The sequence below is a fragment of the Lampris incognitus genome, chromosome 7, assembly GCF_029633865.1.
Source record: "Lampris incognitus isolate fLamInc1 chromosome 7, fLamInc1.hap2, whole genome shotgun sequence".
Lineage (NCBI taxonomy): Eukaryota > Metazoa > Chordata > Actinopteri > Lampriformes > Lampridae > Lampris > Lampris incognitus.
This window is the reverse complement of record NC_079217.1, coordinates 12908602-12921898: the sequence shown is the minus strand read 5'-3', so window position 1 is coordinate 12921898 and position 13297 is coordinate 12908602. Positions and strand designations below refer to the sequence as shown.

At 44.7% G+C, this 13297-nt stretch overlaps 1 protein-coding gene and 1 long non-coding RNA gene across 2 annotated transcripts in view; one reads left to right on the top strand and one right to left on the bottom strand.

The window, feature by feature from the left end:
* The window catches only part of LOC130115938 (uncharacterized), a 34198-nt gene extending 30212 nt beyond the window's left edge, over positions 1–3986 (top strand). Inside the window, exon 3 of the long non-coding RNA XR_008810526.1 lies at positions 3876–3986. This is a non-coding gene — a long non-coding RNA (uncharacterized LOC130115938). The remainder of the gene's footprint in view (positions 1–3875) is intronic.
* Positions 1–13297, bottom strand: part of cadm2b (cell adhesion molecule 2b) — a 36362-nt gene that overhangs the window by 19596 nt on the left and 3469 nt on the right. Inside the window, exons 2-4 of the mRNA XM_056283823.1 lie at positions 9958–10110; positions 8132–8269; positions 4130–4146 (exon numbers count right to left, since the gene is read on the bottom strand). Of these exons, the coding sequence (XP_056139798.1) occupies positions 4130–4146; positions 8132–8269; positions 9958–9997 (195 nt within the window). The 5' untranslated portion in view covers positions 9998–10110. The remainder of the gene's footprint in view (positions 1–4129; positions 4147–8131; positions 8270–9957; positions 10111–13297) is intronic.

Sequence of the window (13297 nt, the reverse complement as noted above, 5' to 3'; positions counted from 1 at the left end):
AATATCCCACTATAGGAAGGCACTGGGGGGATACAGAATTCAATTTATGGGCTACATATTTTCTTCTTTTATTGCTCTTTTTTTAAGTGTAAGGGGTACGTTGGGAGATGACCGTGTCATATTATGGTGAAAATTTCATGTTTGTACGGTACCGTCAGTTTGTGTCAGTACTTAATACAGGGCACTGGTGGAGGCCACTTAAAAAAAACAAAACAATAAATATATTGTGTTTGAATTTGTGATATTGCAGCGCTGGCCTTGACTGCATCACGCTTTAAATAATGAAATAAGTAACAATAATTCATGTCCAACTTTAATATTAATTTTGTTTTGAACAATACGAAGCACAAGATAAAAGATAAAAATGAGTGGGTTTTTAAAAATGATTAATTATTAATTAATTTTTATTTTTCATTCATTTTCTTTCCCCCCTCATCTGTGTTTATGTGAATGAGGTCCCTGCATATCTGTCACATATTTATTTGTACTTGATGTCATTTCGGAGGATGTTGGGGGGGGGTGGGGGGGGGACATATTAGGGAGCAGGGGAGGGATGGAAATTATACCGGATTTATTTACTGATTGATTCTGTGATTTGTAAAATGCAAAATCCAATAAATATAAGTAAGAAAAAAAAAGATGCAAAGGCCTTGCACGGACGCACAACTCTCTCCAGCTTTTCCTCAAGTTCTCCGAGCTACCTGCAGCATCAGTACTGCTACAGTGGACCTGTCGATCTGTTTCGAGGTGGCTGCAGCATTGCCAGAAAGCATGCAAAAGTAGCATTCGGAAGTTAATGAATGTGGCCAAGAGGAGCTGCGCTGTCTTTGAGCTTAAACTCCGAGGAGCAAAGAAATTGCTTTGCTTGTGAAATACAAATAACACGTTTCGGCAACTGAAAGTAAAATTCGTGTAACTGGCCTTGGTGTCTGCTGTAGCATTTAAATGGCAGTATTTATATATCCATCACCTGGGGAGTTCATAAAAAAAACATATCAGTTCTGGTCAATTTACTTAACGCTCTGAGGTTAGTCAAGTATATTGTCTAATAAGCTTCATGCTTGTTTTGTATGTCTTGTTGTCACGTGGTCGCTGTCAGTGATACTTAGCACATGATGGCGTAGCGTAAACCGCCATTGTACGACGGCGTAACAGGCAATGCAGTCTTACAGTGCAGGCAGCTGAACTATTCAGAACATTTTTCAAGCTTTTAAAACTGAATCTTTGACAAGGCTGTGATCTGCAGTGCAGATGTACTAACAACAAAGCTGTAACTTGGCCAATTACTCCACTCTTCTGAGCCATCCCGGTCGCCGCTCCACCCCCTCTGCCGATCCGGGGAGGGCTGCAGACTACCACATGCCTCCTCCGACACGTGGAGTCGCCAGCCGCTTCTTTTCACCTGACAGTGAGGAGTTTCACCAGGGGGACGTAGCGCGTGGGAGGATCACGCTATTCCCCCCCAGTCCCCCCCCCCCCCCCCAGACGGGCGCCCTGACTGACCAGAGGAGGCGCTAGTGCAGTGACCAGAATACGTACCCACATCCGGCTTCCCACCTGCAGACACGGCCGATTGTGTCTGTACGGCGTGCCTGACGCCCGACCTAGCCGGAGGTAACACAGGGATTCGAACCGGCAATCCCCGTGTTGGTAGGCAACGGAATAGACCACTACACTACCCGGACACCCCTAACAACAAAACTTTTACGAAACATGCCGTGTTTTCCTTTATTTCTTTGACCTAATATATTCATTCAAAAATGATTTAGGAATGCAAATGAAACGATCTAAATAAACTGACAGTTGGCTGCTGTTTGGATACTTGTTATAGTCACGAGCAACAAGTTTTACCTCATTTAAATTTACGGTTGGCTATGGATTTTAACATCACATTGGAGCCCTGCTTACAGAAACGAGCTTGTGTAGTGTTGTGGTTGATAGTTGTACACAACATAGACATATGAAACCTGTTAATAACCGGATTTATGTTGCCGCTGGGTTCACGCCTGACTGCCTGCGCGAGAAGACAAACACACATCATTACCTTTTCATTTTGAATTTCTGTTTTTGTGGATAATGTATTGCTTGAAATTATTACACATTACAGTTCAAGACACCACAAGAGCAAATACCCACAACTGACTCTCACTGTGTCAGTGTGTTGTTAGATATTCAAGCTCATTTGTCTGTTTATTGGTTTGACTACAACATGCGTGATATGTGATGCATGGTAGGCTGTTTTTACATGCATATAAATAATAATTTGACCAAGCATTAAATGAACAAAGACAACCACTCCTGATGCAAAACTTTTTTGCAGAGCTTGTTTTTGGGTAGCAAAAATTAAAACGATTTGTCAATAAAAAAAGCTTAAAAACGGAGATGGGAAGGGGGGAGCATCCGGGTGGCATGGCGGTCTATTCCATTGCCTACCAACACGGGGATCCCAGTTCGAATCCCCGTGTTGCCTCCGGCTTGGTTGGGCGTCCCTACAGACACAATTGGCCGTGTCTGCGGGTGGGAAGCCAGATGTGGGTATGTGTCCTGATCGCTGCACTAGCGCCTCGTCTGGTCGGGTGGGGAGGGGAACGCGGGGAATAGCGTGATCCTCCCACACCCTACATCCCCCTGGCGAAACTCCTCACTGTCAGGTGAAAAGAAGTGGCTGGCGACTCCACATGTATCAGAGGAGGCATGTGGTAGTCTGCAGCCCTCCCCGGATCGGCAGAGGGGGTGGAGCAGTGACCGGGATGGCGCGGAAGAGTGGGGTAATTGGCCGGATACAATTGGGGAGAAAAAGGGGGGAAAATACAAAAAAAAATAAAGAAGAAGAAACAAAGGGGGGAAATGGCACCAGCGGATGTCACAGTTCACGATTTGATTTGAAAAAATAAAAAAATCCTTAGATTTCCCTAAATTGCCCTAAAATGTCCTTTTAATAAATGTGAGTTGCTAAAATTATTTTGGCCAAGAAGGCTATTTTTAGCCTAAAGTGTTTATTAAGGTCAGTCATTCTTAAGGCTCACTGAATGATAATTCATGACACATGATACCAGTGCATTGTAAGATGTTATTTATAGCTGTTATACAAGGTGGTGGCGATGCAAGCTTACAATATTCCAGCCCACAACTGGCATGACAAGGCCAGGGTGACATAGATTCAAGTAAATGTCCTTCAGCTTACAGTGTTTTGAGTCTCTGAGAGTATTACAGAACCTCTCTTCGCAGAAACACCTCGAGATAAAACCCTTTGAGGAAAAATAAAACACCCATCCATCCATCCATCCGTCATCCAAGCTGCTTATCCCAATTGGGGTCGCGGGATGCTGGAGCCTATCCCAGCAGTCATTGCGCGGCAGGCGGGGGGACACCCTGGACAGGCCATCAGTCCATCACAGGGCCCACACACACACACACACATTCACACCTAGGGACAATTTAGCATGGCTGATTCACCTGACCTACATGTCTTTGGACTGTGTGTTGGACTGTGTGTGTGCATTTGTGTCTGAAAAATAAAACATTAAAATTCAAAATTTCCGTGTTACCACAACTGTCTGTGAGTGTCAGTGTGTGTGTGTGTGTGTGTGTGTGTGTAAGGAATATATATGTATGCAGAGGTAGAGGCAGAGGATGGATGTGAGTTTGTACTCTATAGATTTAACGGCACTTTTTGTTGGCAGGCTGTCGTTCAGCAACACAACTCATTTATATGGCTCCGTATTGAGCCAACAAATTATTTGATGTTTGATGCTGACAGCTGCATTTTGAATTTCATAGTGCTCCGTGAATCAAATATAAACATCGCAAAACAAATTATCAGAGCATGAAATGAATATGACATGTTTTTGCTATTATACCTGCTGTCGTTTCAGAGCTCTGCAGACTGGGTTCCCCGTGGGGCAAGTTTTGACTGACAGCAGACACCAGCAGCGATGTGATAGCGTTACTACTAAAGTATCAGTGGCATACAACATGCAATTTCCAGCACATGCTCATGAAAACATAAAAAAGGTTTTATGCAATAGCTCCTATAGACTTCCATTCAGAGCACTGATTGACATTTCTCCTCTTTGACACTTGGACATGAATTTCTTGAGCGAAGCCTTACAGTCTTCATCTTTCCGACTTGGAGATGCATCACGTCTTTTTGCCCAAGCGGCCTAATAAACCCCACTCCGTTGCGCCGATAAGACTGACAAAAAAGCACATTGGTGTACAAAGCAAGAGTGTCGGGTAAACACGATCTTTAAAATATACTGCACGGTCTTTGAAAGCCATGCAGAATTCAAAAACGCAGGTTTACACATCCCGTGTAAAACTGAGATGATTGCCTAGATCAGCGTTTCCCAACCCAGTCCTCAGGGACCCCTATCCTGCAGATCTTCATTGTAACCCTGCACAGGTAGCCCTGCTTGTACTTACTCAACCAATCATCTCACAGCACTTAATTATGCATGGTGTGCAACGCCTGACATAATCCATTGCTGATTGGTTGAATAACTACAAACAGGTACTATTCAGGGTTGCAAAGAAAATCTGCAGCATAGGGGGTCCTTGAGGACTGGGTTGGGAAACACTGGCCTAGATGTAGGAGTATAAGTCAGAGTAAACCTGTTGAACATGTCTACCAAACTGTATGGGACTTGGGGCAGAACTGAACAAGTGAAGCTTGCAAGAAGGTCTCCGATTTGTGTGACAGAAAGATTTTGTCTGGGTGTCCGGGTGGAGTAGCGGTCTATTCTGTTGCCTACCAACACGGGGACCGCCCGTTCAAATCCCTGTGTTACCTCTGGCTTGGTCAGGCGTCCCTACAGACACAATTGGCCGTGTCTGTGGGTGGGATGCCGGATGTGGGTATGTGTCCTGGTGGCTGCACTAGCGCCTCCTCTGGTCGGTCAGTGCGCCTGTTCGGGGGGGGGGGCTGCGGGGGAATAGCGTGATCCATCCACGTGCTACATCCCCCCCCTGTGAAACTCCTCACTGTCAGGTGAAAAGAAGCGGCTGGTGACTCCACATGTATCGGAGGAGGCATGTGGTAGTCCGCAGCCCTCCCCGGATCGGCAGAGGGGGTGGAGCAGCGACCGGGATGGCTCGGAAGAGTGGAGTAATTGGCCAAGTAGAATTTTGGGAGAAATAGGGGGGAAAATGTCAAAAAAAATAAATAAAGATTTCGTCTTCTACTGCATGGTCTGCATTACTATTAATACATAAAAAATGAACTATTACTATTTAAGTGTGACGGTCTACGTTTTGGCCTGTGGTCCCTAAATTCACGTACGATCGACTAAGGATTCTGAGGGAGCTAGATCCTCTTTTAGAAATAAATCATATGGAGAAAAAAAGAAAAGAAAAAGAGAACGATCTAGAAGAGAGGTCAGTCTGAGTGCCTTTCAAGGTGGATGGCGAGCGTCGATGTGATACACCGTGCCACCTTCCGGGGATCTACGTGCATGTCATTTTAACAAGAACACTTCACATCACAGCCGTCCCCCCATCAATCACGAGGCCATGCCGGGCAACACGCAGACCGAACCACCCAGAAAAATCTCTCTGGAGCAAATCTTTAATAACGGTAATAAAGAGCAACTGTCACACAGGAGCTGCTCGGTGCAGTCGATTACAGCGGCGCCCTCAGCGCTAAAGGGGACGCGATAAAACGAAGGAAAAAATAGTGTTTTATGCTGCCTTTGTGTATTTATTTATATCAGTGTTTGTGGCTTAGAGGGGAAAAAAAAGCAAAACAAATTTCCCAAAAAAAGAAGACGAGTGCTGCAAGTAGCGAGTAGTCGGTGATAGAAATGTGTCACACACATCACACCCGGCAAGGCTTCCTGTTTGCCGGGCATACTGAGCGTGGGTTATGAATTACAGAAGTCGGTCGGCAAATAAGCACCGGTGCTTTTGCTTGTTCATGGTGCTCAGTCAAGTCAAGGCGAATTTATTTGTCCATCCATTTTCCAAGCCGCTTATCCTAATTAGAGTCCCGGGATGCTGGAGCCTATCCCAGCAGTCACTGGGCGAAAGGCAGGGAAACACCCCGGACATGTCGCCAGTCCATCTTAGGACCCCGAAACAAATGAAAATTTAAATATGTATTCAAAATATTTATCCATCCATCCATCATCCAACTGCTTATCCTGCTCTCAGGGTCGCGGGGACGCTGGAGCCTATCCAGCATCCTAGCATTGATCACATCCTCAATCACAGACTTATACAGTTTAGGCACTGGGTTCGAGTTTGCCGCGCTCGCCATTATACGTGTAGTGTGAAAACAACACGAAAAATAAGCGAGAAATCGAGCCGAAAAACAACAACAAAAAAATCGACTCAAAACAACCGGGAATGGTATTTTAAAATAGCCGGCATCACTTTTTGTAAATAAAACACAGTTTTAGACGGTCTTATTTACAATCCCGGGCTGTGCTTTCCCAGCCGTCCTCCCTCTTCTTCTTCTTCTTCTTCTTCTTCTTCATGAATGAAATTAATTCCAGATAATTTCACTGAAAAGCACTGTCTTAACTCGAACCAAACCTTCCAGTAAACTCATGAACGCAAAATCGTGCAAATAGCCTACCTAAGAGAAACCATACTACACAGGAGACAAGAGAAAGCCAGCAGTTTATCCAACTGTGGCCCTGATTAGCCGAATATTGCATAACGTACTCCTAACACTGGTCCCAAAGAAGCTAATGCACTTTATTTTAATTATTTATTGGTTCGTCTACAGCTCGTTTCATGTGATTGAGCATTTCTGTTACCGAAATTATTTGTGTAGCCCAAATTCACAAGGTATTCCTGAAGGGCTTTACAATCAGGACAATATACAACAGTATACAGCTAAGAGGGAACACCTTAAAACTACTCCCGTTAAAGTGTCACTCTGAAAAGAGGAAAAAAACCTTCCTCACAATTCGTGCAGTAAGAGCATGCAACGAACTTCCAGAGGATCCATTATCTGAACCGCTTATCCTGCTCTCAGGGATGCTGGAGCCTATCCCAGCAGTCACTGGGTGGCATGCGGGGAGACACCCTGGACAGGCCACCAGACTATCACACAGGGCCAACACACACACACACACACACACACACACACACACACACACACACACACACACACACACACACACACACACACACACACACACACACACACACACACACACACACACATTCATACCTAGGGACAATTTAGTACAGCCGATTCACCTGACCTACATGTCTTTGGACTGTGAGAGGAAACTGGAGCCCCCAGAGAAAACCCATACAGACACAGAGAGAACATGCAAACTCCACACAGAGGACGACCCCCAAGGTTAGACTACCCTGGGGCTCGAACCCAGGACCTTCTCACTGTGAGGCGACCGCGCTAACCACTGCGCCACCGTGCCACCCCTCCTTTAGTTAATTCTTTTAAGAATAGATTAGATAAATTTTTGTTAACAAAGAACTTTTTATACAATTATAAAGCTGAGTTGTGATTATTTTGAGTGTTTGTGAGACTAATGTATTTGAGAGACTACTGTATTTATGTGATTTTTGATCATTATTGTGATTTTAATAACTATATTGTGGTTCTTATTTTGTATGGTTGTTTGTTTTGATTTGTCCAGACTGGTGTAGAGGATTTGTATCCTGTGCCAGAATTTTAAAAAAAATTAAATTTAATTAAATTTTCATTTAATATACGACATACTCATTTTCTGTTATATTCCACCATCTGGTTCGCAGTACCTTGTCTCTATTAGCAGTGAAACTAGCTGTGATAATGGCGTGGTTGAATTACATTTCTCTTGATTAGCCAGCCAGATAACATCAGGATTTCATAGTCGAGTGCTGCCGACTCTGAAATAAGGCTGCCGTGTTTCCTGATGGAAGCTTAACATTTGTATGTTTAAAATCAACAGCGGTTACCCCTGTATGTTTTAGCTGGGTAGTGAAATATGTCTGGCCCCCTTTGACCCAGTTCAAGACACAGTAGAAATGCAAGGCAAGGATCCGCAGACTACCCTGTCTACTGGGACTATAGGAGAATGAACAGACATAAATAATGATCCAGAAGTGTGGAATAGGTAAGTGACGATATATTATTAGGCTTCTTTTTTATTTTCTGTGACTATGACCGGCTTACCTTGGACCTCCTTGTCATTTCGGAACCACCGGATGTTAGCTGGAGGTTTGCTGCCAGATGTAGTGCATGTAAGGGTGATCATGTCTCCCTCCATGGCGGGTTTGGTGAATCCTGTGATCTCAGGCCGCTCTGGCACTCCTACAGTACATAACCAAAAAAACTGTTAAGTTTTACTGTGTGCCTGTCAGTGTGAGTGCACAGAAATGATGAGGTCTGTATGGACACATTTTACCATTTGTATTCCTATTCTATGTCATACAACCCTCTGTTTTGTGGCGCACCCATCCTATCAATGGGACGAGGAAGAGCCCTGTGATGGCCTGGCGGCCTGTCCAGGGTGTCTCCCTGCCTGCCGCCCAGTGACTGCTGGGATAGGCTCCAGCATCCCCGCGACCCTGACAGCAGGATAAGTGGTTTGGATAACGGATGGATGGATGGATGAAACTTGACAGTGTCAAGAGTCTCAATCAAGGTGACGTCAAAGTTGAGCTCCAATTAAATGAGTTTTCTCTTGCCACTTAGTGCTCCTGTTACATAAAAACTCATTGTCCAAATTCCATTGTTGTCTTTTTCCCCCCCTATAGCCAATTGTGTTTCGCTAAGTCATATTCAACTAGTTAGAGGGCAACCGTGTGAGACAAATGTAATCTGGATGAAGTCTGGACTTAGCAAACCTACCTAGCTCCTAGATCTTCTAGATCTCTGCCTGACTAGATCCATATCTAACGTTATGTCTTTTTTTTCGAGGGGTGCTTATTATAACTAGCTTGACCCTCAGCAAAAAAGAGCATTAACTTAAAGTACTGGCATATGGTCAGGGAAATGAGGCACCAGCTAATATGGCATGACCTGCATTAGACATACCTGCATATGCATCCGACTCAAATTATTCCCCCTTTAATCAATCTAATAACATGTGAATAGATTTATTTATTTTTTATTTTACATTTTGTTCATTTCAAGAATAAAACAAGAAACAGAAGTGACTTGATAGATGGATGAAAGTTGATGGAACATTTTTTTTTTCTCCTACACTGTGACAGATGCCTGGCAGAGAAAAGCAACAGGCAAACTATCAAAATGTCAAGATGTTCTTAAAGCACACAGTGCTGCCAGAGCTTGAGGAATTATCCATCAGATTCAGAATCATATTTCTTGCCAAGTACAAGAACATACAAGGAATTTGTCTTGGTGTGTTTGTGCATAGGGAAAAATTAACAGTAAATAGTAAAGATAAAAGTTAAAAAGAATAACAGGTAACACTTTAGTATGGGGAACGTAGTCACCATTAATTAGGTGCTTATGAGCATGCAAATTAGCAACATATTGGCTCTTAATTGGTCATTATTACGTACTCATTAATGCCTTATTCTGTATGGCCTTATTATACAACCAGTAAGCCATTAACTATGAGTTTTCCCTCTATAACCTCAGAAGTATTGCTTATTAGTAGTACCATCTCAATATGCTTTGCTTAGTATGGACTTTATAAGGTGGTAGTACCACAAGAAGAGTTATTCTCCCTTACTAACACTTAATGAATATGGTCTGTTCTTACATAACAAAACAAAACTACAAGTGTTAATAGTGTTAAATTACTGTAAATTAAGTTTTTGTTACTTAGAATATGTTCCCCATACTAAAGTGACATCTTGATCATTACTAATTCACTAGTAATTAAGTTTTTTTATGTTCCCCATACTAAAGTGTTACCGAATAACAAATAAACCAGATAAGGTGCAATAAGGTGCAGTCAACACTAGTTCAGAGTTAAATAATTGGTGGACACAAGTGGGGACTCGGGGTGAGAAGCGGGAAGTACTCACCGAGAACAGTTAAGAAGGCCTTTGTGGTCTTGACAGGCATGGTGAAGAGCGAGCAGGTGTACTGGCCCTCATCTGACAGGGTGACGTCACTGATTCTGATGGTGAGCTCCTGCCATGAAGCCCGCACCAGCTCAATTCGGTTGTCCCTCAGTGCTACGGAGGAAAGTGGACACAACGCAGGACTTTTCATTCAGTGACTCATTATTGCCAAAACCATAGCTGAGGAAACCGCTGTGTCAAGGGACGACTGTACCGCACGCTGTTACCCTCAATTGTGTTTGAACGATGAATAAATAGTTTGTGTTATATATTTATAGCCAGCAAACAAAAACCCTGTGCTCTCATCATCCCACAGATCATCCAAAGGACGGGTATTATAAGCAGTTCTTGATAATTATTAAAGATTACCTTTGCAGGTAGAGAATTTGAACTGCACCTGCATATTAACTCTGTCTAGGCCACATTGGCATACAAATTCCCTGTGTTGTATGCTAAGCCTGCTAACAGCACAGGTTGAAAAAAATTAGAATTATAAAAACATTTTTTGGGGGGGGGGGGCTGGGCCCTGTGATGGCCTGGCAGCCTGTCTGCGGTGTCTCCCTGCCTGCCACCCAATGACTGCTGGGATAGGTTCCAGCATCCCCACAACCCTGAGAGCAGGATAAGCAGTTTGGATAATGGATGGATCCCCCCCCCCCTTTTCTCCCCAGTTGTACTTGGCAAATTACCCCACTCTTTCAAGTCATCCCGGTCGCTGCTCCACCCCCTCTGCCGATCCGGAGAGGGCTGCAGACCACCATGTCTCCTCCAATACATGTGGAGTCGCCAGCCGCTGCTTTTCACCTGACAGTGAGGAGTTTCACCAGGGGGACGCAGCGTGTAGGAGGATCACGCTATTCTCCCCCAGTTCCCCCTCCTCCCCAAACAGGCGCCCCGACCGACCAGAGGAGGTGCTAGTGTAGCGACCAGGACACACACCCACATCCAGCTTCGCACCTGCAGACACGGCTAATTGTGTCTGTAGGGATGCCTGACAAAGCCGGAGGCAACGCGGGGATTTGGACTGACGAGCCTCGTGCTGGTTGGCAATGGAATAGACTGCTATGCTAGTCGGAAGCCCTTAATTATAAAGTGCATTTTGAGGAAAACTGTGAGGATCTGAAGTAACCTGTACGAGAACACAAATCATTACTGTCTGTCACACCCTTTTATGAATTCCTGCAAGTTGAATCAGGACATAGCTCAGCAATGTGATCAACCACTGCTAATTTTAACTTGCATTTAACTTTTAATTTAAATTTTCATTTTCACTCCTAAACACATGGTTTAAATAACCGGGTTAAACTGGATTTGTCAAAACATGTCTGACACCCGTGTTCAGTTGCCCTGTAAGACACCATTGTGTAATGCCGTGTCCAGTATTGATGCCATGTGAACGAAACCAAAGGTATTAAAACCGATATGCCGGATGGCAAAAACTACAAAAATAGGATCCAGGTTGTGAAAAAAAAGAGAGGAATTCTCCTTTAATTCTGCATTGCAGAAAAAAAGCTGATCGCCGTCTCTAAAATGAATAATTAAGATTAGAATGCCCTGGGGGTCAGGGTTGTGTTGTAACAGAATACAAGTAAGAGTGTTACGTATTCCAAATAAGCAACTAAGTATCTATTCAGCCCATGTTATGCTTTGAGACACCAGTATCAAGATAACGGTTATTTCATGCATTTGGAGGAGAACATTTTTCGAATACCTCCCTCCTACCTAGCAACGTGTGTTAGCAATGGGACGATGTGTTCATGTTGCAATGGCTGGTGAGCAAGCTCACGTGAAAAAAATGAAAACCAAACGGAAGGAAAGTGTCTTTTTTTTGGAGATTTTCCCCCCTCTTCCCCCCAATTGCACCTGGCCAATTACTCCACTCTTTAGAGCTGTCCTGGTCACATCCCCACCCCCTCTGACGATCCGGGGAGGGCTGCAGACTACCACATGCCTCCTCCAATACATGTGGAGTCGCCAGCCGCTTCTTTTCAACTGACAGTGAGGAGTTTCGCCAGGGGGACGTAGCGCATGGGAGGACCACGCCATTCCCCCCAGTTTCCCCTCCCCCCCGAACAGGCGCCCTGACCGACCAGAGGAGGCGCTAGTGCAGCGACCAGGACACATACCCACATTCGGCTTCCCACCCGCAGGCACGGCCAATTGTGCCTGTAGGGTTGCCCGACCAAGCCGGAGGTAACACGGGGATTCGAACCGCCGACCCTCATGTTGATAGGCAATGGAATAGACCGCTAAGTTACCCGGACGCCCCAGGAAGTAGTCTTTTAAAAGGCAGGTTCAGGCTGCAGTCTGCAAACCAGCAATGAAAAAAAAAACCCATATAAAATTAAATTTGCAACAGCAGATTTACTCTGTGCATCGTAGTTCATGTATTGCATTTTGTGCATGTCTGAGCGCGGTTCCAGTGTGTACATTCGTGCTTCCCTGTCAGAGCCTATTTCTCGTTCATGCAACGTAACATTAATAGTAATACTGAGGGCAGGTCAACTGAAAAATTCCCAACGGTGAAATTTACCGCCCTGGCGCTGACCCTGCTCATAATCAAAAGTAATCACAGTCTTTTAAAAACTATGAGCTGTTTTCAAATCAGCATGCACACATTTCCTCCTGCACACCACAAATCGGTAGACTGCAGCAGTAATTGGCAGATGGTCAGCAGACACAGTGAGATAATGGCGTTGATGTACAAGTAAAACCAAGAAATGAGCAGCAATATGACAAATAATATTCATGATACAGCACAACTGTTTCACAGGTGGTTTATTTTTTTTTTGGAGCCCCCCCTCCCTATTGTACTAGGCCAATTACCCTATCTTCCAATCGTCCCAGCCGCTGTTCAACCCCCTCTGCCAATCTGGGGAGGGCTGCAGAATACCACATGCCTCCTCCGATACATGTGGAGTCACCAGCCGCTTCTTTTCACCTGACAGTGAGGAGTTTCACCAGGAGGGTGTAGCGCGTGTGAGGATCATGCTATTCCCCCCCAATTCCCCCTCCTCCCTAAGGAACCCCGACCGACCGACATACTGACCAGAGGAGGCGCTAGTGCAGTGACCAGGACACATACCCACATCCGGCTTCCCACACGGGAAGGGACGCCCGACCAAGCCGGAGGTAACACGGGGATTCAAACCGGCGATCCCTGTGTTGGTAGGCAACAGAATAGACTGCTACGCTACCTGAATGCCCCCCCCCCACACACACACACACACGTGTTTTTGAAGATACATTATAAATGTAATCTGAATAAGTTACTCTTTTTGAGTGCTGTAACTGAATACAA